The sequence below is a fragment of the Adiantum capillus-veneris genome, chromosome 12 (genome assembly GCF_014529385.1).
Source record: "Adiantum capillus-veneris isolate H3 chromosome 12, ASM1452938v2, whole genome shotgun sequence".
NCBI lineage: Eukaryota > Viridiplantae > Streptophyta > Polypodiopsida > Polypodiales > Pteridaceae > Adiantum > Adiantum capillus-veneris.
The window spans coordinates 73,559,819-73,586,766 of record NC_140942.1 but is presented as its reverse complement, the minus strand read 5'-3'; the positions used below and the strand labels follow the sequence as shown (position 1 = coordinate 73,586,766).

General features: G+C 40.5%; 1 protein-coding gene across 5 annotated transcripts in view; it reads right to left on the bottom strand.

Annotated features, from left to right (window-relative positions):
• LOC147445951 (metal transporter Nramp1-like) overlaps nucleotides 1-19,314 on the bottom strand; it is a 40,816-nt gene extending 21,502 nt beyond the window's left edge. Inside the window, exons 1-5 of one of the 5 annotated variants that reach the window (XM_086525277.1) lie at nucleotides 18,959-19,314; nucleotides 18,430-18,526; nucleotides 18,281-18,321; nucleotides 10,533-10,611; nucleotides 6,329-6,433 (exon numbers count right to left, since the gene is read on the bottom strand). In XM_086525277.1, coding sequence (XP_086381403.1) covers nucleotides 6,329-6,433; nucleotides 10,533-10,611; nucleotides 18,281-18,321; nucleotides 18,430-18,526; nucleotides 18,959-19,036 — 400 coding nt within the window. In that variant the 5' untranslated portion in view covers nucleotides 19,037-19,314. Of the gene's footprint in view, nucleotides 1-6,328; nucleotides 6,434-10,532; nucleotides 10,612-18,280; nucleotides 18,322-18,429; nucleotides 18,611-18,843; nucleotides 18,866-18,958 lie in introns of those variants that run through there. The other 4 variants (XM_086525278.1, XM_086525280.1, XM_086525279.1 and 1 more) reach the window with 4 other exon arrangements.
• Between the last annotated feature and the right edge of the window lie 7,634 nt (nucleotides 19,315-26,948).

Here is a 26,948-nt window from a genome sequence, read left to right as displayed (position 1 = left end):
ACATTGCTGTTTGCTATTTTCGCCCGAGTACGTCAGTTTATGCACCACCCAGAGGACAGTCCCCCTTCTCTATTCTCGATGATGACATATGGGAGTTCTCTAGAGATGGTGACATCATCATTCTAGGGGATTTCAATGCTAGGACTGTCCATCATCAGACAGTATTTTATGATACTTCAGAGGAGATGCTGAGAGAGTTGGATGTTCTAGAGACGGGCCTATCTAGACTATCACAGGATGGAGAACACACTGAGTATGGACGACACTTGATAGACATGGGGACTGCACATGGATTGGCCATCTTGAATGGCCTCCAGAGATTTCCCGCTGCGGGGGGTTTTACATGCTTTCCACACAGACATGGAGCCAGCACACTGGATTATGTCATGGCACAACCGAGCCTCATCTCTAGTATCCAGGACCTCACGGTTGGACCCAGACCTGTTAGTGTGGCAGTGGATCATGCTCTTGTGTCGCCGACCATTTCTTTTCAGTTTAGTGTAGCACACAGGCTACGGGCAGCAGGCCCTACTCACTACACCTTCACGCGGGAGACGGACTCTGTATACATAGATAGGATCTACAGATGCCTGTGCACAGAGGAGCCAAGGCGACCTCTGGAGGAGCTTACTACTATACTGACACAGACACTAAATGATGCAACAGCAGAGGCATACCCACATACCCAGCCTGAGCAGAGACGCCGTTCGGGGAGCATGCCCCAGAACAGTTGGTATGATGAGGAATGCCGGAACACTAGAGCTAGACTTCAGAGGGAGGTGCTTTTGGGGCACATCACTCACAGGCAGTCATAGATTGACTTCCGACGCCTAGTGTGGCGGAAGAAGAGGGCATTTTTGGCTCGCCTAGAGCAGGATCTATACCAGCTATTCTTGAGTCAAGACTCACGTGAGGCATGGAGGCTCTTTCATGAGCACTCCCCCCCCATTGCCATCACTTCTACAGAGGCCTGGGGCCAGTATGCATCATCTCTGTACACAGTTCCTGAGCAGCCCCCCCTTCCCAACCCCCCCGATCCATGCCCACACACATGTGCTTTTTTTTCACCGCTGAGATGGTGAGGAAGGACATTGACAGGATGAGGATTGGGAGAGCATATGATCATGATGGCTTAGTGGCTGAGCATTTCACGCATGCCAGAGATTTACTAGCAGAGCTTCTAGCAATTATGTTTAACCGTGCCATGTGTGAGGGCTTGCCTGATACTTGGAGCCTATCTAATATTGTACCTATCTTCAAGTCGGGAGACCCTATGGAGCCTAGGAACTATCGCACTATCATAATTGGACACACATTGGCACGGTTGTACGCATCTATTCTTGAGCAACAGCTGAGTAGATGGGCAGAGAGGGAAGGGATATACCCGCAGCCGCATACCCGTAGCCGGGCAAGCAGGTTTCGGGAGGGGTTTTTCTACCCTTGACCATATCTTGACACTCAAAGCCATCATTGAGGAGGGCAGATCGCGTGGGAGACGGATCTATTGTAGCTTTGTGGATTTCCGCAAAGCATTTGACACAGTGCCTAGAGCTAGATTGATGCGCAGATTACAGCAGATGGGAGTACCCACAGAGCTCATTTGGGGAATCATGGCATTCATTATACAGGTCAGTAGTGGGACATGTACGCACCCCAAAGGGTCTATCCACACCGGTTTACTCCACTATTGGGGTGAAGCAGGGCTGCTCGCTCTCTCCTACTCTATTTGGTATGTATGTAGATGAGGTTTCTGACTACATTGAGAGATGGTGATAGAGGTGCACAGCTGGCAGGGACATGGATTCCACTATTGTTATATGCTGATGATATTGTGTTGATCTCCGACTCTCCGGAGGGGATGCAACGTCACTTGGATGCTTTGCATAGGTTTGCCCAGGAAAGTGGTTTGTCCGTCAACCTTGGTAAAACCAAGGTCATGGTATTTAATACCACCCCGCAGTGGATCAGGAGGTCAGCGCCCGCCTTCACATACAGCCAGGAGAAGGTGGAGTATACAGATGCTTACACTTACCTTGGAGTGGTTTTTAGTGGGCCAGCATTTTCATTGAGGAGGGCAGCAAAGACTAGATTGACTAGAGCCCATGCAACATTGGGTAAATTGGAAAGGATGTGTTCACAGGTTCAGTTTCAAGAGCCTCGGACGAAGCTCTGGCTCTTTGACACTTTGATGGCTTCTGCATTGCTTTATGGAGCTGAGATTTGGGGACCTTCACTGGATCATCACGGGAGGACAGGCCGCAGTGATGGATGGGGGGACATGGACAAGCCTCTCGTCTCTATGATCTCGCGGCTCATTTAGAGCCAAGGCTTCAGTATCACGTGCTATTGTACGAGCAGAGCTAGCTGCCCCCCCACTGGTGGTTGAGGCGCTCACCAGATCTGTCTCCTTCATACACCGCATGTGGGAACTTCCCAAAGACAGATATGCACGCCTTGCACTTGAGTCCTCTCGACAGTTAGCCATGCAAGGGAGATACAGCATGCTGGTATGGGGAGATGACATCATGGTTTCAAGCGCATGGGTTCAGCATAGACAGATTGCCTCCCTTCCCGTACTCATTGGATGCGCCCTCTCTAACTCTTACACAGTCCGAGATCACCAGGCTCATTCGCCAGGACTTGACTCAGCTAGACACCAAGAGGACATGGATACAACCAGCAGCCAGCACAGGAGTTGGGCACGAAGATGGCTTTCTACAGAGCATCTCCTCCAGCTTACGGAGGATGGTTTTGTGACGAGGCCCAGATACATGGACACCCACTTGTCTCATGGGATACGATGTGCTATTGGCCAGATACGCACATCTTCACACCAGCTGCGGATCGAGACTGGGAGATACAACAGAGTACCAGCAGAGGCCAGGACATGCCCCCTGTGTGGCATCGAGCCTGAGACAGAGTTGCACTACACATGTCACTGCCCCGTCTACTACGAGATACGAGGCCGCTTCCATTGCTTGTTCAGAGAGGGCTTTGGACCATTCTCTAGAGTCATGCGGTACAAGGATCAAAGATGCCTTTTTGCTCGAGCTGCGCAGACACAGAGAGAGCCTGATGAGAGGAGAGGCTAGCCAGTCTCAGAGACAGATCACAGACTTCTTTAGCGCTGCCACTGGACACCCGGAGGAGTTACTACCACAGCAGAGCTCGTCGCTTTACACCAGAGGCATATTGATTGACCGAGCGACTGAGCTGGGGAGATCCAGACACCCACGACTGTGAAGGACTACACAGCATCGACGGAGGCTGCATCAGAGGATTCAGGTCACTTTGGCTCGACATGCACGACGCCCGGTCAGACTACTGACCATGGAGGAGATTGATGAGATCCGCCAGCAACCGATGCTGGATTTCCTGTGATCTAGCTATCCCAGCTAGTTGTTTAGCTGCTTAGTCCACACCTAGCAGTTTAGGATTCCATAGTATTTTATTTTGTCATTTTGTCATTCTGTCATTTTGTCATCTTGTTACTCTGACTTTGTATCGGATCCACCACATTGTAACTTTCGGGTCTCATAGGTCACTTTGGCCTTTAGAAGACGTTAATATAACATTTCATTTCTCTCTCTAGACATGGATACAGCCGGCGCAGGAGCTGGGCACGAAGATGGCTTTCTACAGAGAGCATCTTCTCCAGCTTACGGAGGATGGTTTTGTGACGAGACCATCCACTTGTCTCATGGGATAAGATGTGCTATTGGCCAGTTACGCACATCTTCTCACCAGCTATGGATTGAGACTGGGAGATACAGCGGAGTACCAGCAGAGGCCAGGACCTGCCCCTTGTGTGACATAGAGCCTGAGACAGAGTTGCATACACATGCCGCTGCCCCGTCTACTACAAGATACGAGGCCGCTTCCATTGCTTGTTCAGAAAGGGTTTTGGACCACTTTCCAAAGTCATGGGATATGAGGATCAGAGATGCATGGGTTTATTCTTGCTCGAGCTGCGCAGACGCAGAGATAGCCTGATGAGTGGAGAGGCTAGCCAGTCTCAGAGACGGATCACAGATTTCTTTAGAGCAGACACTGGACAGCCGCAGGAGCTACTACCACAGCAGAGCTCACTTTCGTCTCACACCAGAGGCACACTGATCGACCGAGCGAGTGAGCTGGGAAAATCCAGGCGCCCACGACTACGGAGGACTACACATCATCGACGGAGGCTTCATTAGAAGATTCGGGGCACTCTGGCCAGGCATGCACGACGCCCGGTCAGACTACTGACCATGGAGGAGATTGATGAGATTCGCCAGTGCCCGATGCTAGATCTCCTGTGATTTAGCTATCCTGGCAAGCTGCCCCTTTTGCTTAGTTCACATTGACCAGTCTAGGATCCCATAGTATTTTTTGTTTTGTTTTGTTATATTGTTAGTTAGTTTGTTACTCTGACTTTGTATCAGATCCACCACATTGTAACTTTCTGGTCTCATAGGTCACTTTGGCCTTTTGAAGACGTTAATATAACATTTCATTTCATTTCTCTCTCTCTCTCTCTCTCTCTCTCTCTCTCTCTCTCTCTCTCACACACACACACACACACACACACACACAAGAGTCTCTAAAAGGAAATAATGCAAAGTTACATTCATTAATGTACGATTAGCAAGAGAATGGGATAGATTGCTCGATTCTACCTTCTCTCTCGATTCCATTGCACCTAGCACTCCGTGAGCCTTGCGCGTTTTAAACTTGAAAATGTGCAGAAGTGTCAAAATACGATCATTTAGTCCCTCTTCGATCCGTGCAGGCACGAGGTGAGGTACATAAGGAATCACCAGCAATGGGCCGGCGGGTTGCCCCAACCTGCTTGCGGACCATGAGAAGCCACAGCTTTCAGCTAAGCGCCATGACTAGCTCACGTAGCTCTCTTTTCATGCCCTTCGAGACCAGCTACAACGCACCTCCATCACACAAATGGCCTAGAAAACATGAGCCAAAATAGCTCTCAGCTGAACCGGGCCAACCTACAAGCTCGCCAATCCCGTCGGGCACCCCCAAGCGTGTCGATGTTCCCGCTCCACTCATGGGTCATGTTGCAAGTATCCCATGCGAGGCGGGCACGTATGTGTCCCACATGTTTATTTTAAAGTGAACTATGGAGCACTCTCTTTATGGGGCCTCAACTTACCTCAACCTGTCAACTCCATGTCAAGCGATGAGTACAAACGAGGGTGAAACTATGTTAATCCTCTGTCATCCCTATTCGGGTTCATCAAGTTGCCTTGTAGACCAAGCCCCCATAGTGCCAGGATTGGGCCTTTAAGCAGTCACCCCAGGCCAAAGACAAGAAAGCCTAGAGACGGAGAGGGTAAACATTGAAGCTCGAGATAGGGACCTAGAGTGCCCACAATGCTTATGTACAGGAGAATACATTGCATCATTGCTCGAAAGAGGGCGAGTCCCACAAATTCTTCACCATGAAGGAGATTGATACTATGCTACAGCTACTATTGAAAGAGTTCAAGAGATAGCACATCCTGAACTCTTTCAATGGTAGCTGTAGCATAGTATCAATTCATGCTTAGACAAAGCATTGATTGCACACAAAATAAAAATTCTCCAATATTTTATACTAAAAACCTTTAATATTATACCAATGTTCACAGAAAATCTGTAAATAGTTACAATGCACCTGCTAGGTTTTGGTTTCTACCTCTAAAATACAAATTTACGATTTGAAAAAACTGTAAAATTTTCCCTAGTTTAGTTATAAATTTTTTTTTAAAACCTGCAAAATTTTGGAGAAAAACGTAAATTTCAAACGCCCAATTTTTTCTATTTGTTTGAAAAAATGTTCTTTGGGAACACTATATTGTACAAAAAAAATTCATAAGCCGTTAAATGTGCCAGTCAGCAACCATAAAAACATAAAAAGTTCCAAGCATGTCTTGATCAACCCTTGTTCTTTCCAAAAGGTCACCATTTCAAAATAGAAAACTTTGACACATGCATATCCACTGAAACTCTTTGCATAAATTGATTATCGAGACAACTCTCTCTTGAATGTGGTTACACTAGTTCAGCCCATTTTACTCGAGTCTTTAAGGACCTCATAGATTTCATACCATTCTCCACTACATTACATGTTCATCTTGTAATGATTTGTATAGATGGAGTAGAGTCATGATCATGACAAGATGAATACAGGTTTTGCCGCATTGGCGGCTTTGGCCTTTTGAAGGCATTGATTAGATTACTCTCTCTCTCTCTCTCTCTCTCTCTCTCTCTCTCTCTCTCTCTCTCTCTCTCTCAAACACACACACACACACACACCTAAGCACTTGTAGAAGGAACATGAGTTTACCTTCAGGTACATCGCTTGATATGATGGAAATCTCGGCTGCAATCCACAGGGAATAATTGACATTGCGACCATACTCAGCCCGACAATGCTCGGCTAGATGTTGCCCTATATCAACCTTTGATTGAGAACGACATGTACTTTATAGAGAAGGAGCAAAGCGACATGTACTTATAGGCCTAGGCCCTACACTGTTTGCGAAAACTTTGAATGAGGCCAATTTCAAAAAGAGCTACTTTTCTCTAATTCCTTTTTGGCTTTCTTAAAAAAATCCTTAGTGTTGTGTTGGGTTAGGGAGACTCCTTTCATTTCACATCGTGACATGATGGAGACTTACCTTTCATTTCACATCTTCACATGTTTTTACTCTTCTTGAATTCTATTGTTTTAGAATGCTAAAATGAAGCTTCACCTTGCATAAATTTAAGTAAATTTTACACACACACACATGTTTTTTTTGCATTCTATTGTTTTAGAATGCTAAAGTGAAGCTTCACTTTGCATAATTCTAATAAATTCTATACACACACGTATATTAATTAGTTCTTTTTATTTCACCTTTCATTTCATAACTTCACATGGCTTTACATTTCTTGCATTTTATAGCTTGATTTCAGTCAGTGTTAACGGTCGAGAAAGTCTCTTTTATTAAACGGTTGCTGATCAAGTTTCTTCCTCACAAAGAAGAAAATCAAAAATACTAGTAGAAATTTTGAGATTTGTAAAATTTTGGACGACTTTCTCACATATTTCATCAATTTGTCTTTCGTTTATCGTGGTTTATAGTTAGCTAGTCTCGATTTTCAATCAGCTCAAGACTAAGCTAAGGCAATTCTTTTCTAAACACTGATACCAGTTTAATTCAACCTAACAATTTTATCACTTTCTTATTGTTTTTGAAAGTCGTCGTGACCCTTTCACTTGTTTCTTTTTACCGTTCGAAACTTCGCTTTGATTAGTTTTACGAGATTGCGCCCACCGACCCACCCACACCCACATGTCTCAAGGGTTGAACCATAGTGGGTGTGTTTAAAGCCCCTCACTTTAACCACTAGTCCAACACCCCTTGACTAGTACCTAAAATTTATCTTGTTCTCTTAAAGCCCCTCACCTTAACCACTAGGCCAACACCCCTTGACTAGTACATAAAATTTATCTTGTTCTCAACTATCATTATTAGATTTTCAGCTCGCACAATTGTGATCTCACACTATGCATAGTTATCCATTACTTTTCGAGATAATTGTGTCTCGTGCATCATCATGCGTGCACCAATTATTTGTCTTATACGTAACTATGCAAGTCTTTTGCATAGCTTCATGCATCCCACGACACGCTTTTCTCAAAGTCGATTGCCATGTTATGCCTTAAGAGGAGAAGGGACATAGGTCTAGAACTTCATGTTGTGGTTTTGGCTTGCTAAAACAAGTACTAGAGCCTCAAAGATCATGCATTTCTTAGTGTTGGTCCTTCTAGTGGGCTTTAAATTATTGAAAGCTAAAGGCAATATCTAGTTTCGGGCAGGCTAGTATGGGTTTCCGCTTCGAGAGCCACCTCCAAAGGTCCTCCTAGTCTTTGAGCTTTCTCATCATTTTCCTTTTATCTAAACTTGTAAGCGACGTTATGAGAAGTGTGTCTAAGCTTATAATCATGCCACTTGATGAAGTTCAAAGCGAGAGAAAAACAAAAACTTCTTGCTAAAATTTTGATTAAAAATAGTGTTAAATTTTTAGAAAATAAATTAATTTAAATTACTTTTTCAAAATATCTTAAAAAGGAATTGTGCATGTTTGGAAAAATGTTTTTTTTTAAGTTTGCTTGTAGGTTTTGGCATTCCTATGTGATCTTTCAAAGATTTATTTTGTTCTAGTTGTGAAAGTGATTACCTTTTATTATAAAAATATAAGCAAAACATAAGCATACATACGTGTAAGTCTTCACATTGTTCAAGCACATTATTTCTTTTTTATATTGACTTGGAAAGGATGCACATATCCACTAACACATACCACATTTCTACCCACATTGGCATCAGTTAGAATAGAGTTAGGATTGCCTAAACGATCAACCTTGAGGACATTATTCAAGTAGCTTACCTCATAAGCATGGGGAGCAAACTCTTACGTACAAGGATCACAGTCTAGTGATAAAGTGTTTGAGTGCGTGAAACCACAAGTTTGATTCTGAGAGAGAGATCATATTCTTGATAAGGTAGAGGATTGTGTGAGAGTGTCTCAAGACTTAAGAGCATGATATTGGGAACCAATGAGCACATAAAATGAAGTTGATGACCTCAATATAACTATGGATCTTCAAGATGATCAAGGAAAACCATGTGATTTAATGAACTGTAATTTGCTTCCCTCTCAACATAGAAGTATTCTAAATTTTGGGGTGAAGACCCAAATAGCTTGACATAAGGCTCCAAAATATGGGCATAAACATCCTCATAATAAAGACATTTGTAGTCTAGAGAGCTAGTGTGTCATGCAAGGTGAATTCTAAATAGAACCTCATGATAAAAAATACAATAGATTTGCATTCATCTGTGTGTGTTTACATGCATGTGTGTGTGCATTTGTATGTGTGTAGAATGTACATTTGTTTTATATAGAATCAAGAAGATAGAGATAAGATAAAGATAGATGGCTCAATGTAGGGAGAATTATATTTAGAGACAAACAAATTGCTAACTAATAGAAGCAAGGGGGCAAACCACTAGATAGATTTATAAGGTAGATATGAGAATGAATATATATAAATGGATATATAGATAAACTAGTGGAGAGAGAGGAAAATGGATACACAAGTAGAAAAATATATGGATATAAATGGATATATAGATAAACTAGTGGAAAGAGAGGAAAATATATACACAACTAGACAAATATATGGATAAACAAATTAGAAAGATACTCAATTTTACATATGGATGGAGGGATAATAACTAAAGGGATCTACATAGATAGGAAAGTACAAACCTAGCTCTATGTGTGTGCATGTGCGTGTGTATCTGTATGTAGATAGAGATACATTGGTAAGCATGTACAAATTTACCCCTGTGTGTGTGTGTGTGTGTGTGTGTGTGTGTGGATTGGTTATCCCAGTTCCCTCTTGAGTATCATCTTAAATTCAAATCTCATTAAATAGATCTTTGAGTTCTCTACAATGTTAAAAAACCTAATCACATCATCATCTCTCTCTCTCTCTCTCTCTCTCTCTCTCTCTCTCTCTCTCTATATATATATATATATATATATATATATATATATACACACACACACACACACAAACACATATATGTGCACAAAGTCCACATATGACACAAAAGCTATACTTAAAGTGTTATGGTGTCTCTCTTTTAGTTGTTCTCTTATGAAGAACTCCTTTCTTGCAAAAAAGCAAAGATATATCAAGAAACAAGTGGAAAATATCTCCAAAAACTTTAGAGAGCTCTTTTTTTTAGAGGACATAAGTTGAGGGGGCAAATGGGAATAGAGCCTTGGGTTTCATTCACCCTCACAACACGTTATAAGTATGATCTCATTGGTCTTGCTGAAATGTTGTTTCCATGGTTGCTTCCTTATCCCCACTAATGGATGTGAAAAATTGATATAATTGTTTGCTTATCATGGATTGTAAGAACATGATAGACAAGCCTCACTTTTCTTTTGTTCAACTGTGCAAATTAACATTGTATATCTTATCATATCAATTTTCATTGTCAAATTATATATCAAACTTATAAACGTGGGATAATTTGCAAGGCTGCATCTATATTTGATATTCAAGGCTATAACTTCTTCTTGTTTGAGAGAGAGAGAGAGAGAGAGAGAGAGAGAGAGAGAGAGAGAGAGAATTAGCCATTCACTTGAATAACCAGGAAGCATTCATATTTGTTAGGAGGTGGTGAGGTAGCAAGGAAAGTGTATTTTATAAGAATATAGTGGCTAGATGAGATCCCAATGGCATAAATATCAGACCATCATGAAGAGAGATAAGGAGAGCCCCAAGGGGCGTAGGGGTCGGGGGTGTGGTGTATGCGTGTGTGTTGTTTGTCGGGGGGGGGGGGGGGGGGACTAGAATGGAAGAATAAAGCATTAGGATTTTATCCTTCATTGAAATCTTTATTTCTTATTAGTGGAAAACACTAGTTTAGAAGTCATTATCTTTTAGTGTGAAGGGGCCATTTCTTGGCTTGACTTACCAGTGGCAACTCCAAGATTTGCAGCAAGAGATTGAATAAGCAAAGCAGCACAGGTTGCCCAAAGCAAGACCCATAAAAGCTACCAAAAATACACCAAATATCAAAGCACACAATTAAATAAACACTCTATGACTAGAACAAGTTTGAAGAGATTGTGTGTGTGTGTGTGTGAGAGAGAGAGAGAGAGAGAGAGAGAGAGAGAGAGAGAGAGATGTTTTTGTATATACAAATAATTGTGATCTTGACAATCTTAAAATGCTATTACAAATGTTAGGTTTTGAGATCAAACAAATATAGCATCTAATGACAAAGAACATGAGCTAAATATAGACATTTAAGGACACTCATATATTAAGGAGCAAGTGATTCAACACACTCATTTAAGAAACTAGTCAGATTTTGCAAAGACATCCCTCATGTCATTCATGCAGAAACAAGAACTATGGTTGCTACATCTATCTTGCTAGTCACAAACTAAAAACAAAGTTGCTTGCATTTTTGCAATACCACATAATGCCATACCATCACGAGAAACATTACAAAAATTGTAAAGGATCTAATCTCATGTGCATGCAATATGACGACAACATTCATGCAACAACAATAATTACTCTAGATAACTAACGTAGAGATGTAAAGAAATTGCTAACATTCCAAACAGAGATGATACTCCTACCCTCGTGAGTGTTCTTTTTCGAGTTAATATAAATTCTCTCAACTCACAATTGTGAGGATGGCCAAAAAAGAAAAAAAGATTAATTTAACTATTGCATCAATAGCTCACATTTACTTTGTGAAAGAGAGACACTTATGAGTATGAGAGAGAGAGAGAGAGAGGCACATATGTAACAAAAACTTGATTACCCTCACCACAACCACTTTTCCATGAAATCAATTCTTTCCATCCTCATAGTAGGGACCTATTGTATATGGAGACTAGATTTCCTATGACTTTAGCAAGTCATGATGTTCTTCAAGGACATGGTCTCATTGTGACTAACAATAATGAGGACATGTTTATATATAATAGTCAAGTACCATTTCTTTGATTCAACGAGATGAAGGGGATAAGCACTCAAAGTTCATAAGGCTACCAATATTTTCTTTTTGCTTTGTATAAGAGCATTTTGAAGGGTAATAACCCATGAAAAATAGAGTTTGAGATTGCACATAAGAGCTACATGTTCACATCATGGATAACTCTTTTGTGTGAAGCTGTGTGGGACTACTTTGTAGAACCAAATCTCGTTATATCTACTAGTCTCAATGGGAAATCGGGACTAAGTAATCAATATTATAGCCAGAACTTCAACACATGCTTTTTACATAGACTTGACTTCAAAAGTTTGAGATCATTTTTATCATTTGAGTTTCAGATGAGATGGGTAGATGGCATTGTCCAAGGTTTGAAATGCCTATTTTGAAATGTGCATTTTTAACATAAACACTGGCTTTAAAAAAAATTGGCAAAAAAATCAAGGTTTACCTTCCCCTGTCATGAGCACTAACCAAGAAATGACCATTGCAAGAAATTCTTGGTTATTGCCTTCCCTTCCATTAGCAAGAATCAGATAGGACCTTTGCAATTATCCTCTCTATCAAAATTGATGGGGAAGTTTTGAGGTGAACATGATTGCTTTATGGAAGAACCCCGAGGATTTTCTGAGGGTTATCGTATGGCAACACATGAGTGTAAGGGAAGGGGGTTATACAAAGAAAGAAAGGTAAATTTTACAAAGAATGGTCCCGTATATAGACGTAATAAAAGAGCATTTTGAACAAGTGACATCCCCTTATTATGACTAATGAATTCCCTCAGTATATTTACAACATCAAGAAACAAGTTTTAAAATTTAAGTAACTATTATTTAATAAGAATGTGGAGAAAGATTTTAAAAATTCATAGACTATACCTAAAACATGAATTTATAGTAGCAAGACATATCCAAAAAAGAAATTGTACATTAAGCTAGAGAATAAGCCTACTACCTTTGTTCTTTAAGAGAGAACAAATTGAACATAAAATGTTAAGAGCCCTCATGCAATTTATTCTCACAAGGTGCTTCATTACTCCCAATTCCTCTTACTTAGTATAACGCTCTGAAGTGCTTTCAATGATTCCAAATGATCCTCTCCCATTAATTTTTTGGAATATTGACTAGCCTCATCACTAACCCATATGATCTCCTAGTTACGGAGCACCCAACCAAAAATAGGCAAATATGCTTTTTTTAGCAAATGCTTAAATCATACAAGAAATACAGTAGCATCATCCATCTCCACTCATTAAGTATTATATTGAGTAACCTCTTACATGGACATTCCAAAATTCCAAAGAAATATAAAAATGTTGCTTAATTCTTGGTTTTGGAGACTTATTCAAATGCTATTACAACACAATACTACAAGCTTGTTGGCTAGGCCAAGCTTTTTTGCACATATCATCACTTTGAAAGAGACAATATTTTTCAATTTCCTCACCAATATGATTTCTGACCTCTATTATTTATGTAGTCTACTAGAAAAGATACAACATATCACTAAAATAGAGATTAACCTCAAAACACTTGCATTATCAGAGTTCTATGTCCTTGAACGTAGCTAAGCGCAAACAGTTTCTACAATGACAAAGGTAACGATTTTTTAGATTTATAATAGTTGCATACTGCATATGATAGTGCTTCACAACTCTTTAATTACATTGTGGCTTGTGCAAAGTGAAAACAAAAACCAAAGTGTTATATCGACATTAGTTGTAGTATGTAGTAAGTTTGCTTCAAATGCAATACAAATTGTGTAGTGAGCAATACTTACGAAAATGTTACGTTTAATTGTTTATCTCTCTCTCTCTCATTCTCTATAAGCTAGATAAAATATGCATTTATATGTGACTCATAATTTTTAGTACACACCATATTCTCTTTCTAAATCTTGTATGCATCACCACAAATAGGAGGCATGAAACTTCCTATCATGGATGTTACTTTCGGAATTCTTCTTATCCTTAATAGTGCCAAACTAAAATTCATTGATGTTAAACTTCCGTTCTCAACTTAAGGACTAAAAAAGCGATCTACTATTAAAATAATTTTTATTATTCCCAATTTCTTAACTATTTGGTAATTCATGTGTTGTGTTCCAATGACTACATATACATGTATGGAAGTCTTGCTTACAACTCTTCACCTCGTTTTAGTAAACTCTTTATGTTTGTGGTAGTGTCCTCTTAGGCTATGGTCACGCGTGGCTTAGTTATCACTTATTTGAACAAATAACTAAGCCTCATTCTTGGTCACACGCAAAAAGGAGCATTAAATGAATAACTATGCCCACCCTTTGAAACTATGCCGATTTTGGCATAGTTGTGAAGTTCAATGCTTAGTTAAGAGGATGAATGAATAACTTGGGATCACGTGACCATGCAAGAGGCTTAGTTACCATTTAATGCTTTGTCTGGGCATAGTTGGCTTAGTTGTCTATAACTAATTACTAAGCCTCGCTTGACCATAGCCTTAGCTCTCTTGAATGTAGAGCTACTCTTGTTGGAATGTGTACTTCTATTGCATATAGGATTTCACTCAATAATTTCATCAATAATGCTCTTGCCAAATTTGGTCAGTATTGCATAAAGGTCTTAATTCCATAACATGTTATGAGTGAACATTGTGCTTCTACTTTAGGATTTTCTTTTGAAGCTATATGATAATTATCATTTTGTTAAAGAAAACAAATTGTTTGACATTGATAAATCTCACCCATTACATACAAAGAAACAATACACATAGTAATAAGTACATTAGAACATGCTCTCTCTCTCTCTCTCTCTCTCTCTCTCTCTCTCACACACACACACACACACACACACTTACTTTTAGTGAACACGATCTAATGTGTAAATAGCTTGTAGTTGCATGTTGTGAATTTCAAATAGACAACTATCATCTAGAACTCTTTTCCTTCTATTCAACAATTTTTTCAAACCCATCGCCCATGTTATCAATCCAACCCAATCAAGAATAAAGTCTAGATGATATTCAAAATCACAAAAAACAGCTAGAACTATGAGAATTATTATTGGTACAATTTATTTCATCATTGAAAATTCTTTGATATAAAAGTTCTAATTTATCCGAGTGACTATCTATACTATTAATAAAGTAGGGAGGGTTTCCGACAACCCTCCCCGACCATATCACATGCTCAAGATATAAAAGTTCTAATTAATACGAGTGACTATCTATACTATTAATAAAGTAGGGAGGGTTTCCGACAACCCTCCCCGACCATATCACATGCTCAAGAAGGCCACCGACCATCTAGTAAATTATAAGCTTGCAAGACAACAAACAATCAAATGTATCTTTAATGTTGGCACTACTTTGGAAAAATATGTATAAAGTATCCCTTGCCACATGATAAACTTGATGATATAGGAGCACTCAATCAACAAACTAAACAGAGATCGTGGGCTAGAGAAGGAAAATTTAAGGGCTACATAATATTGGACAAAATTGCAATGTAGACAATCCCACACTTGGAATCAATTCATACTCAAATTTTGAAACAATCTAGAAAATATCATTACCTAGAATTTAATAAAGTTCATCATGTTTCAATTGAAATTTTTAGTGAGGTAGATAAGATAATAGCAGTTTCCCAAATGTATTGGGAAATGGTGACTTGTCGGATAGGTATTTGAGGTCTCTACGACAATTCCTATTATGTTAGAAAATTTGAATCTCTTCTTCTCTACTCTCTTTCTCACCAGAGCACACTAAACTTGTTAAATATGTTCCATCACAGTGAAAAAATGTGATGATTAACCTTAGAATAAAATGCACACTCATCCTTAAAACACATTGCTTTGTAGTCATGATTGACGCACTAAGCATGTGTCTATGACAATAGTGGAATCAAAGAAACTTTGGTAAAGAACACAAGCAAAGACACTCTAGTAAAGACCACAAATATACACATTGTAAAGGTTTTTGTGTGACCAATGAGAATGCTACAAGTCAAGTTAATTTTCATATTATTGAGAACAATTGAGAATATTAAAAACTCAAAACTCAATGGTGACTCTCCTTAGAATTTGATGCACTTGTGCAAAATCACTTCACTATGATCCTCCCACAATTATAGTACAACTATAAATCAATGCTTTAAAAGCTTAGATTTTACTAAAATGCATCGGCCCAAACAAATTCATTGCATGAACAAATTATCATTATTTATATGAATATTGTCCTTCATTGCAAGAGTCTAACTACTCAATGACCAATACTCACTTAAAAGAGAATTGGCTACTTGAATACTCTTGTAGAATCTACCAAATCCATCTATAAGAAAGCATCATGGGCATGCATGTATGCATATGATTATTTTTCTCCTTTAGTATGTGACATTCAAGAAGTTGTGCCATCATTTGTGAAAAAGAAGCTTACAATATGCAACAATCCACGTTGTGAAACATCTTACTGTTTGAGCCTCATAAATTGTGGTTCCTACAAGCATATACAAACATGTGAGATCTTTCATAGCTTGTGTGTGACATGCGCACGCCCTGTCTGCTAGCTTATCAAGATAAAAATCCTTACCATAAAACCAGATTTCTCCAACCGCTAGAAATGCACATTCAGATTAGCCATCACTATCGGGTTTTTCATTATATTGACCAATTCTCAAAAGAAATGTTCTTTAAAAGAGTACTTGTATACACACCAACTAGCTAAATAGATTGACAAATTTTAACTAGTATTCACAAATCTTTATTTAGCATGTATTCCTCTAAATCTCAACATGAAAACACATCTAAATGCTACTGCTCCAAATAAACCTGTCAAATGGTAAGGAAGATAGAAAAAACAAACTTCCTCACCATCACCAATGTTTTTGTGTGCACGTGTAGCAACCTTTACCATATACCCTTTCATATAAACCGTGTTATCTATGACTAGAAATACACATTCATATCAAACCCTTCAATAACATGGTTTTTGATACGGTGACAACCGCTGCATTCTTAATTCTAAAAAGGTAGCTAGATAGAGAACAAATTTTATTTCCACTCACAGCTATGTATAAAGCACATGCGCTCCTTCAAGCCTCAAATGGTCAAACCATATGGGAATGCTAGTGCTCCACTTGAACATTACAAATGACAGGTAAGGGCAACACAATATGACCTTTCTCACTAGTGCGTGTGCACGTTAGTGCCGAAGTCCCTACCATAGAGATCTCTACTCCTTTCATTCTTCCGTTAGCTAAGATTACACATTCATAATAGCTATTACTGTTTATCAATATATATTGCCAATCCTTAACTGAAGAAAGATTTTTGTTGAAAATTTGAAGAGCTCCAACCTAGAGAAAATAACAAGGCCTTGTTTTCACTTCTCAGATAAACATTTAGGATCAGATGTGCACAAATATATATTGTTACACATGAGTACTTTCAAAGGACAGGAAAGAAAATACGCCAAGCCACATTGGCCTACGCCCAACATACGCAATAATAGGAAGATGGAGATGAGGAGAGATGATTCTAATTAGCCAGGGATGAACATACCCCTTAGAAGCTTTTGATACAAGGGAGCAATATATGCTAATGTGTCTATGAAAATTTTGTAAAACAATATAACAACAAGAAGCTCAAAAGTTTTTGCGAAATTAAAAATTTTAACAAAAGAGACATAAACCATGAAAAATCATTTCTCAAGAGATAAGGATTTGTTACCTTCGATGAACTCACCAAGAAATGAACTGAACTATTTTTAGAGGCATCGATTAATCCATAGATCAGTGCAAATTGTGAAACAAACAAAAACTTATTCTACTAGGAATTTAAACGTTGGAATCAATCATGCATTCATGCAAAAAGAAAAGGCATCGACGACCCAGAAGATAGTGAGGGGAACGACGCTTGTTCTACTACTGTTTATTTACGCAAGGTAGGTGCGGTCCCCCAACAAAACAAAAAAAATTGCACCTAGCTACGCATGTACTCCCTCTTGAGTAGTAGCTCATGATGGTTCATTCAAACGTCTGGCACTCCCCTATCCCCAACCGCACGTAGCTAGGCATGTGCTCCCTCTTGACCGATAGCTCATTGTTGAACCCTGTATTGAAAAATTATGGGAGTATAGGTCCATTTTAACATTCGCGAATCTGAGTGAATGGTCACCATGTTATTTAGTGAGGAATGATGCCTACGTATCCGTCTTTCTAGTGTAAACTTCCTGGTTAAAAATGAAAAATATCTGTTGTGATTTGCTATTAGGCCATAATTTGCACGTCATTATGAAGACCGATAAAATAGCTACGAATTTTCCATAAATTGAGACTGTCTATATTTGATCTGGTCTAAAAAATAAGGAAAGGGGTGTGGGTTCGAGCTACTATTGCAGAGTTTCTCCATTGATGATGGCCTTGTTTTGTATGGGAGTCACGGTTTGGTACCCCGAGAACAAGACCAGGAGGGTCTTCCTGATAGGTGACTATGTCTATACACTTACTGACTTCATACCATTTTAAGGCAAAGAGCAATAAAGATAGGGTTTCTGTTGCAATGGCTCCTGTTTAAATTCTCTGGTACGAAGGCAAGGATCTACAAGGCATGCACCCAAGTGTTCAAACTTGTGGGATGCGTGTGCGTGTGCGTGTGTGTGTGTGAAAGAGAGAGAACGAGGCGCACACACACACACACACACACACACACACACACACACACAGAGAGAGAGAGAGGGTACCTTGAACTTGAAGTCTGCGCCTGCTTGGAAATCTGTCTCGACTGCAAAATACAAGCCAACCCACCAACACCACGCACAATATGAGCTTCAAATGAAACGCATGCGCAGAGAGAGAGAGAGAGAGAGAGAGAGAGAGAGAGAGAGAGTACAATTGCCCGGGTCGACGTAGGCGATGCACACCAGAAACCCAGGCCCGATGTACGCCAACAGCCTCCAAAGGCCCCCTTCCTCCTTCTTCTTCCCCCCCTGCACTTCGCTCATTAATCCACATCACACTCTTACACCCTTGGCAACCATCCACAATCCCTTTCTATGCTTCTAATAACATCAAATAGCTCACCCCACAACATACTCTACACACATATATATGTTCACTTCAATCCACCCACCTGCATCTCCTTGTCATTGCAATCACAACAGCTAAATAACACTCACACGTAACTCCACAAGTTATCCACATACATCAATCATTATGTTCGCCAACCTCGATCATATTACCATAACCCATCGCAATTGCACGAGAACTATCAACCACTTGGACATAGCCAAAGTCTGGTACTTACATTGCATGGTATCTATGGTTCCTATCACAAGCTTAGGATGTTGGCTTGTGGACAAAAACCACACTCACACTGGAACTTCAACGGAAATATAGATGCAAAGAAGACTAAGAGGCACCTTTTCGATGGAATTATCTGATTGTAGAGGAGGAGGAGGAGTGAGGGACATCACGCTTTGTTGGTTGTAGTTAGCCATGGTTTCTTGCCTTGTCTAGCTCGAGTTTCACTCAACACATTATCACAAGTTTTACGAAAAGATGTATGCTTGGAGGACTATCAAAGCTCTTCAAGTACTCTCAAAACTTATGCATGATTAAGATGGCCAAATGTCTTTGTGGGGAAGAGCAATTTTGAATGCTTGATGTTACAAAGTCTACACAAAAAAGGCACAAACTTAGGTATAGTTAAAGATGGCAACATTATTGTGATAAAGCCAATCTATGCATGCTTAGTTTTACAGAGTCTACAAACAGAGCCACAACACTCTTCAATAGTTGGCCTTTATGTTACACTATAAGCATGTTTTATACTTAGTGGACGTGTGCACTTATCAAGATATCTTGTCAATGATGCCCTAATGTATTGAAAACCTACATAAAGTCAACACCTAATGAGCAAAACCTTAATAAAATTTGTTGTCAAAGGCATGTTGTCACTTGTAGTACATTGTATGGGGCTAGGGCCCCCTAGGATGAAGAGAGGGTCCATAAAAATTGATTAAATTTTGATTGGATACCAAAAAATGATTGAATTTTGATTGTTAATTCGCATTTCATCACAGTTTGATGTTAAAAATTACACGTAGTTTCGATTCTCATTGGTGTTATGCGAGCAACTAGTGTTTTTAAACACCACATTATTTTCCACGACAAATAGGTTCTTATTTGAGAAAGAAATGGACCTCCTTTAAAAAAGGATTGTAGCCTCCTACCAGTGTATGAGAAAAATCATTTTTAAAAACATACAAAATTTCCTCTGGGGTAGATTCCAAGAGGAAATTTTACAAGATAATCGGTATTTTTGCAATTTTACTCTATTTTTATAAAATTTCTAAGCGGATTATCTCCTTCTCCCCCTTCCTTCAAGCGGCTAATTTGGATTTTTAACCGGCTCAAGGCTAAGCCGAAGCACACTTTTTTCGAACATTGCGAGTCCCTACTAGTACGAAGCAAGGTCCCCTTTTTGTAAATATATAGTCCATGTCTCAAGGCACAAAGAAAAAGGGTCAAAACCTTTCTTTAAGGAAACTACTTGTCATATCAACAAGATATTTAAGTCTACCTCTTCTTGGAAGGCAAGCATTAATGGAATCTTTCACTATTTTGTATTGTGTCATGTCTCAATTATTAAAACGTGTATGCCTAAGTTAGGGGAATGTGTGCTTTTCAAAAGTGTGAAAGCATATTCCCATCAATACAATACAAATTTGATGGACACAAGCATAGCCTTGAATCTAGGAGTGCATGCTACAAACAAGTTGAGTCTCCAACTCAAAGAGATCGTGAGTTCCTCATTACACGTTTGATCTTGTGACTCAATGTGTGATTCACATAGTACAAATATCTCACCGTCTATTATATTTGTACTATGTGCACAAAGCTATATTCCTTCTTTCCATTGTTAGAAAAAAAACCGGGGTTGAGTGTATTTTAATTGGTTAAAATCCCGGCTAGATTTTGAGCTTGCCTTGAAGAAACCGGGAAATTTTCACAAATTTTAGTGTAATTACCGACAAAAGCTTCAAATTTTGACCTAAAAACAGGAAGAATTTCAACTTTGCCCTTATTTTCTTCGGTTAGGAAAAATGTTTTTTTCAATGTTTTTTTCTAGCCCTGCTGCTTTCCAATTTCCACTTAAAGAAAATTTTTCACAAAGCTTTGAACTCTAACACAAGAAGATTTAGAACTTTTCTCGTGTAGGAAAAGGGAGCCTTTTTCAATGTTTTTCATACAATGCATAATGAGCTTTTGCTTGAGAGGCACAACATACCTAGCTAGGTACGATTGGGGACAGGGGACCGCCGGCCCCCCACCGCAGGCCGGCGGTCCCCTGCCCCCAATCATACCTAGCTAGGTATGTCGTGCCTCCCTCATAGAAGCTCATGATGTTGAGGTAAGTCATAATGTGGGAATTATTGTGAGAATCTGTCCAAAACTTCTTGTGCGAGAACTAATTGTGTACCCTTGGATAGTGCTTGTCTACTAGTGCCATATGCCAAATTAATAATGGTAATTCATTTTTGTATTTTCTTTTGTAAAAGTAGGTCGTATCCGAGTTTGCCTTCCTTGGTATATAGTATAGAAGTATAAATAGAAAAACAAATGTGAGCTTGGTTGTTGAGATGTCGAGCTCTACACCTTGAGCTGGCATCCACTACGGGTCTTGGCCGCTTACAGCATTTACTCACTGGCGCGTTAGGTGACCGACACGGAGGATCTCTGCCAGTGATTCTACAGCTGGACTACACTTATAGTGCCAGCCTAGTACGCTTTTAGCGAGTTCACACTTAGTGACCGCATGTACATATGTGCTACTTTTCAGCTTTAGCACTTAGTCATTTTGTACTCTCTTTTCTGTGAAGAAGAAGAAGAAGCTTTCCATCTCTGTGTGCTTTGTGCTTGTCTTGTGTAGCTCTCTTGCATCCTCATTCTTTACATGGTATTAGAGCCTGGTGCAGGCAAGAGAGGCTAAGAGAGCAAGAGCATCACAATCCCTTCGTTCGCAATCCACGACCAGATGCACAAGTTTTAGGGGTTTTTCGCACAAGTTTCTGAACAGGTCTCCAAAGTGCAGTATACAGAGATTTATTGTACAAGTACAGTGGTTGTATGTACTCTTGATTGTGGATACTCGTTGAGTGTAGAAAGCGTTACAGGTACCACGATAGAAGGTTCAACAGATTTGCAGGTTTTTGCAGATTGCAGCTATTTTGTCTTAGTGCTTCAAGATGTCTGACGCTTTCAGTCAGATTGTTACTGAGAAGCTTGAGAAAAATAACTACCCTGCATGGAAGTTCAGAATAACAAATTTCCTAAAAGGAAAAGGTTATTGGGACTATGTAGAAGGAGACAATGAAAAGGAACCAGAGATTCCCGAGGCAAATGCTACAGCAGAACAAAGGAAAACTTTGAGGGACTGGCAACAAGGCCAGAGCAAAGTGATGTATTGGCTTTCTATGAGCATCACAGATGGCATGATGAGCTATCTACAGGATGCTGAAACCCCCGCCATTGCATGGAGAAACTTAGGCAGAGTGTTCGAGGTGAACACCAAGGCCAGGAAGCTTCAACTACAGTCGGAGCTAAATCAGGTTAAGAGGAACAACCTCTCAATCAATGATTATGCCTTGAAGATCAAGAGTATCATTGAGGCTCTTGGATCTATTAAAGTCTCAGTGGAAGACGATGACATTGTCCGTGCATGCTTGGATGGTCTAGGAGATGAGTATGTACATTTTAGGTCTTCCATGAATACAAGAGACGACATCCCCGTGTTCCAAGATTTGATCTCTATGCTTATTCTTGAGGAGAAGAACCTTGACACATCTTCTTCTCATGGCAGAAATAATTCTGAACAGGCCTTCTATTCTAACTCCAACAGAGGTAGAGGTAGAGGTCGTGGTCGAGGCCCAAGGGGTTGCAGGGGCCAATTTCTGGAAGGTCAATCAAATCAAAACAATACAGGTGGCAGGGGAAACCAATCTCAAGGCAGGGAGAGTCAAAGAGGTCATAGTGCAGGATCAAGCAGACATCAACATACTCGAGATAGCAGAGAATGTTGGACTTGTGGTGAAAGAGGTCACATGTCACGTGACTGTCCAAAGGGAAAAGCAAGTGGAAAGAGAGAACAGGGCAACTATGCATCTACTAGCAGAGATGCAGATGACAGCAAAAACGAGCGCATGTTTGTTATGTAGCATGTAATGAATACAATGACTGCAAAGAATTCCACCCAAGATGATGTTTGGTATGTGGATTCAGGTGCCTCTAATCACATGACGTCTCGTGGAGAGTGGTTTAGAGATATGCGCAAACCAGATGTGTCAGGCTATGTGTAGATAGGAGATGACACAGCTCACCCCATTGCTCATGTAGGGGACATACCTCTAAATACGAAGAGTGGAAAATCAAAGTACTTAGCAGATGTACTTCATGTCCCAAACATTACAAAGAATCTTGTTTCTGTTGGACAAATGGTTGAGCAGGGTTTGCAGGTTCGCTTCAATCCAAATGGCTGTTATGTAGAAGATTTCCAGAATGGCTGTAAGCTGATCATAGAGGGTAAATGTGTGGGCAGAATGTTTACGCTGAATGTAGACATGCCTGAGGTAAAAGCTGCATTATTTGCACAGGGCACAGGTGTTGTGGCTGATGTTGACATTTGGCACAAACGCATTGGCCATGTCAATGAGCAGAGATTGCGCAGCATGTAATCAAAATAGATTGTAAAAGGTTTGCCCAAATTCAAGGTGGATGGTATGCATAAAGTGTGTGCAGCATGCCAGTTTGGAAAACAGTCAAAGGGCTCATTTCCACATGAGCGCAATGTATGTAAAAAGCCACTTGAGGTGGTGCACACAGATGTTTGGGGTCCAACCGATACTGCAAGTATACATGGTTGCAGGTATTATGTCTCTTTCATTGATGACCATACAAGGAAAGTATGGGTCTACTTCATGCGTAACAAAAGTGAAGTGTTTGGTCACTTTCAAGACTTCAAAGTCATGATTGAGAAGGAGACAGATATGCAAATCAAGACATTGAGGTCAGATGGAGGGGGAGAGTACTTCTCCAATGATTTTTCAGATTTTCTGCAATGCATGGTATACGCAGGCAGTTTACATGCAGATATACTCCACAACAGAATGGGGTCGCAGAAAGGAAAAACAGGCACATTGCAGAGGTTGCACGTGCATTGATGAATGAGAAGAACATGCCTCATCATTTCTGGGCTGAAGCCGTAAATACAGTTGTGTACATTATGAACAGGACACCTACAGCTGCGGTGCATGATGTAACACTTGAGGAAAAGTTTACAGGTACAAAGCCTGATTTGGAACACTTGAAAGTGTTTGGCTGCATAGCTTATGTGCATGTACCAGATGAGTTGCGTAGGAAATTGGATCCTAAAGCAGAGAAATGTATTCTTGTGGGATATTCCCTTGAACAAAAGGGGTACAAGTGCTACAATCCTACTACACGAGAATTACGAGTGAGCAGAGATGTAGTCTTTGATGAGATGAGCAGCTGGTACAGTAATGCACATGGCACTATTGGGGCTGATGTAAAAGATGATGTGGTTGTACAAAATGTGAGGCCACAGTCACAGGTTTTGAGTGGACCACAAGAGTCCTCTTCTCGTGGCTCTGTTGAGAAACCATGGAATGCTAGACTACGTACGCAGGTTACTCCACCAATAGGTACAGGGAATGTATCACGAAAAGGAAAGGAAAAGGTTGATGAACCTCCCTTTATGGCTGATGCATCATCAGGTTTTTCACATGTAGACATGGATTCAGATGGTTCTAAACAAAGTCTTGATGAGGAATTTGGAATTCCGACTGTCAGGACACCTGGTGTAAGGAAAGTACAAGAAGATGCTAGAGGGCAAAGGAGTGACCCAGGACCGCGCAGATCTAATGGAGTCAAAAATCCAGTTCAGAAATTGACTTATGATGGGTATCTAGCGCATCACCAAGCCTACATGGCTAAGGTGATACAGGATGTGGAGCCCACATGTTTTGAGGATGCAGTTGGAAATGTGCATTGGGATGATGCAATGAATGAAGAGATGGCTGCATTGGAAGCAAACGACACATGGGAGTTGGTGCCATTGCCAAGTGGCAAGAAAGCTATTGGCTGTAAATGGGTGTATAAAACCAAGCATAAGGCTGATGGTAACATTGAGCGTCACAAGGCAAGGCTGGTCGCAAAGGGTTATTCACAGACGTATGGCATAGACTATGAGGAGACCTTTGCTCCAGTGGCAAAGATGACGACTGTGAGAGCTGTCATAGCAGTGGCTGCATCTAGAGGATGGATTATGCATCAAATGGATGTAAAGAATGCCTTCTTGAATGGTGAGTTGCAAGAGGAAGTGTACATGGATCAGCCACCTGGTTATGTCGATCCAGGTTACCCAGATTATGTATGTAGACTTCTCAAAGCTTTTTATGGTTTGAAGCAGGGCTCTAGAGCATGGTATGACAGGATTGCCAAGTATCTTGTCAGTATTGGTTTTAGGAGAGCTCATGCTTATCATTCACTCTATGTAAGTGAGAGTGATGTGGGGATTGTGGTCATTACCATATATGTAGATGACCTTATTATTGTTGGCGACAATGCTATGGAGATTGACCATGTGAAGGGTCTTCTCAAACAGGAGTTTGAAATGAAAGATTTAGGCGAGTTGCGCTACTTTCTTGGCATTGAGGTGATCAGGACTCCAGAGGGTGTATGGCTATCACAGAGACAGTATGCTTTGGACATGTTGTCAAAGTATGGTATGGTTGATTGTAAGCCAATTTCTATTCCCTTGGATGTGAATGCAAAGCTGAGTGCAGAGAAGGGTGATGTTGTTGAGAATGTCAACATGTACAGGAAGATTGTGGGTAGTCTAATCTACTTGACTATCACGAGGCCAGACTTGAGCTACACAGTAGGCTTGGAGAGTCAGTTCATGCAGATTCCGAGGAAGCCACATTTGGATGGAGTACGACGCACACTTAGGTATGTGCAAGGTACTCTTGACTACGCATTGTTCTATGCAGCAGATGCACCATTAGCATTGTATGGGTATACAGATGCAGATTGGGTAGGTAGCATCGTTGATAGGAGATCTACGAGTGGCTTCATGTTCTCTTTTGGGAGTGCTGCTGTTACTTGGAGCAGCAAAAAGCAGCCTACGGTTGCTTTATCGAGCACAGAGGCCGAGTACAAAGGTGCAGCAGTTGCGGCGTGCGAGGTAGCTTGGCTACGCACATTACTTGAGGACTTGGGAGTGCAGGTGGACCAACAGATTTTCATCGATTGTGACAACCTCAGCAGCATGCAGTTGGCTAGGAACCCAGTGTTCCATGCCAGGACCAAACACATAGAGGTCCATTACCACTATGTTCGAGAGCGAGTGTTGGCGGGCGACATCGACTTGGTCTACGTCAGCACAGAGGAGCAGATAGCGATATCTTTACCAAGGCCCTCAGAGCTGAGAAGCTTCGACGTTTCCGGACTATGCTTGGACTCTGCGACATGCAGAGCTCGAGGGGGAGTGTTGAGATGTCGAGCTCTACACCTTGAGCTGGCATCCACTACGGGTCTTGGCCGCTTATGGCATTTACTCACTGGCGCGTTAGGTGACCGACACGGAGGATCTCTGCCAGTGATTCTACAGCTGGACTACACTTATAGTGCCAGCGTAGTACGCTTCTAGCGAGTTCACACTTAGTGACCGCATGTACATATGTGCTACTTTTCAGCTTTAGCACTTAGTCATTTTGTACTCTCTTTTCTATGAAGAAGAAGAAGAAGCTTTCCATCTCTATGTGCTTTGTGCTTGTCTTGTGTAGCTCTCTTGCATCCTCATTCTTTACATTGGTTGATTTGTATAATTCTTGGAGGCATCACTCACAATGTGAGTTTTGCAAACAAAAAAAATTATTCAAGGAACTTTGGGTCATGGTTCTTCCCTAAGGCTAGGCTTAATTTTTGTATATTTCTTGGTGACATTCTAATACAATCACTCACAATTGTGAGTTTTGCCAGAAAAAATGTTCATGGAAGTTTGGCTCATGGTTCAACCTTAACATACAAAATAGACTTGTTCTCGCCATTGGGGTGAGGCTCAACTAGGGGGATTTATTGGAAAATTTATAGAAAAATGTGGTAAAGTTGCACATGCGCTCATGCGGAAGGAAGAGACCAAATACTGAAAGGGAACAGCTAGACCCTGGTCTCCTTGGGGTCCCATAGTGGAAGGCTTGGGCCTTAATGACCACTGGATTGAAATAGCCAAAAAGCTTAACAACAACTACTTTGACACATTGGATTCACTTTGGGACCACTAAAAAGGGGATTGGCAATCTTTGGAGCATCTAAAGCTATGCAACAATC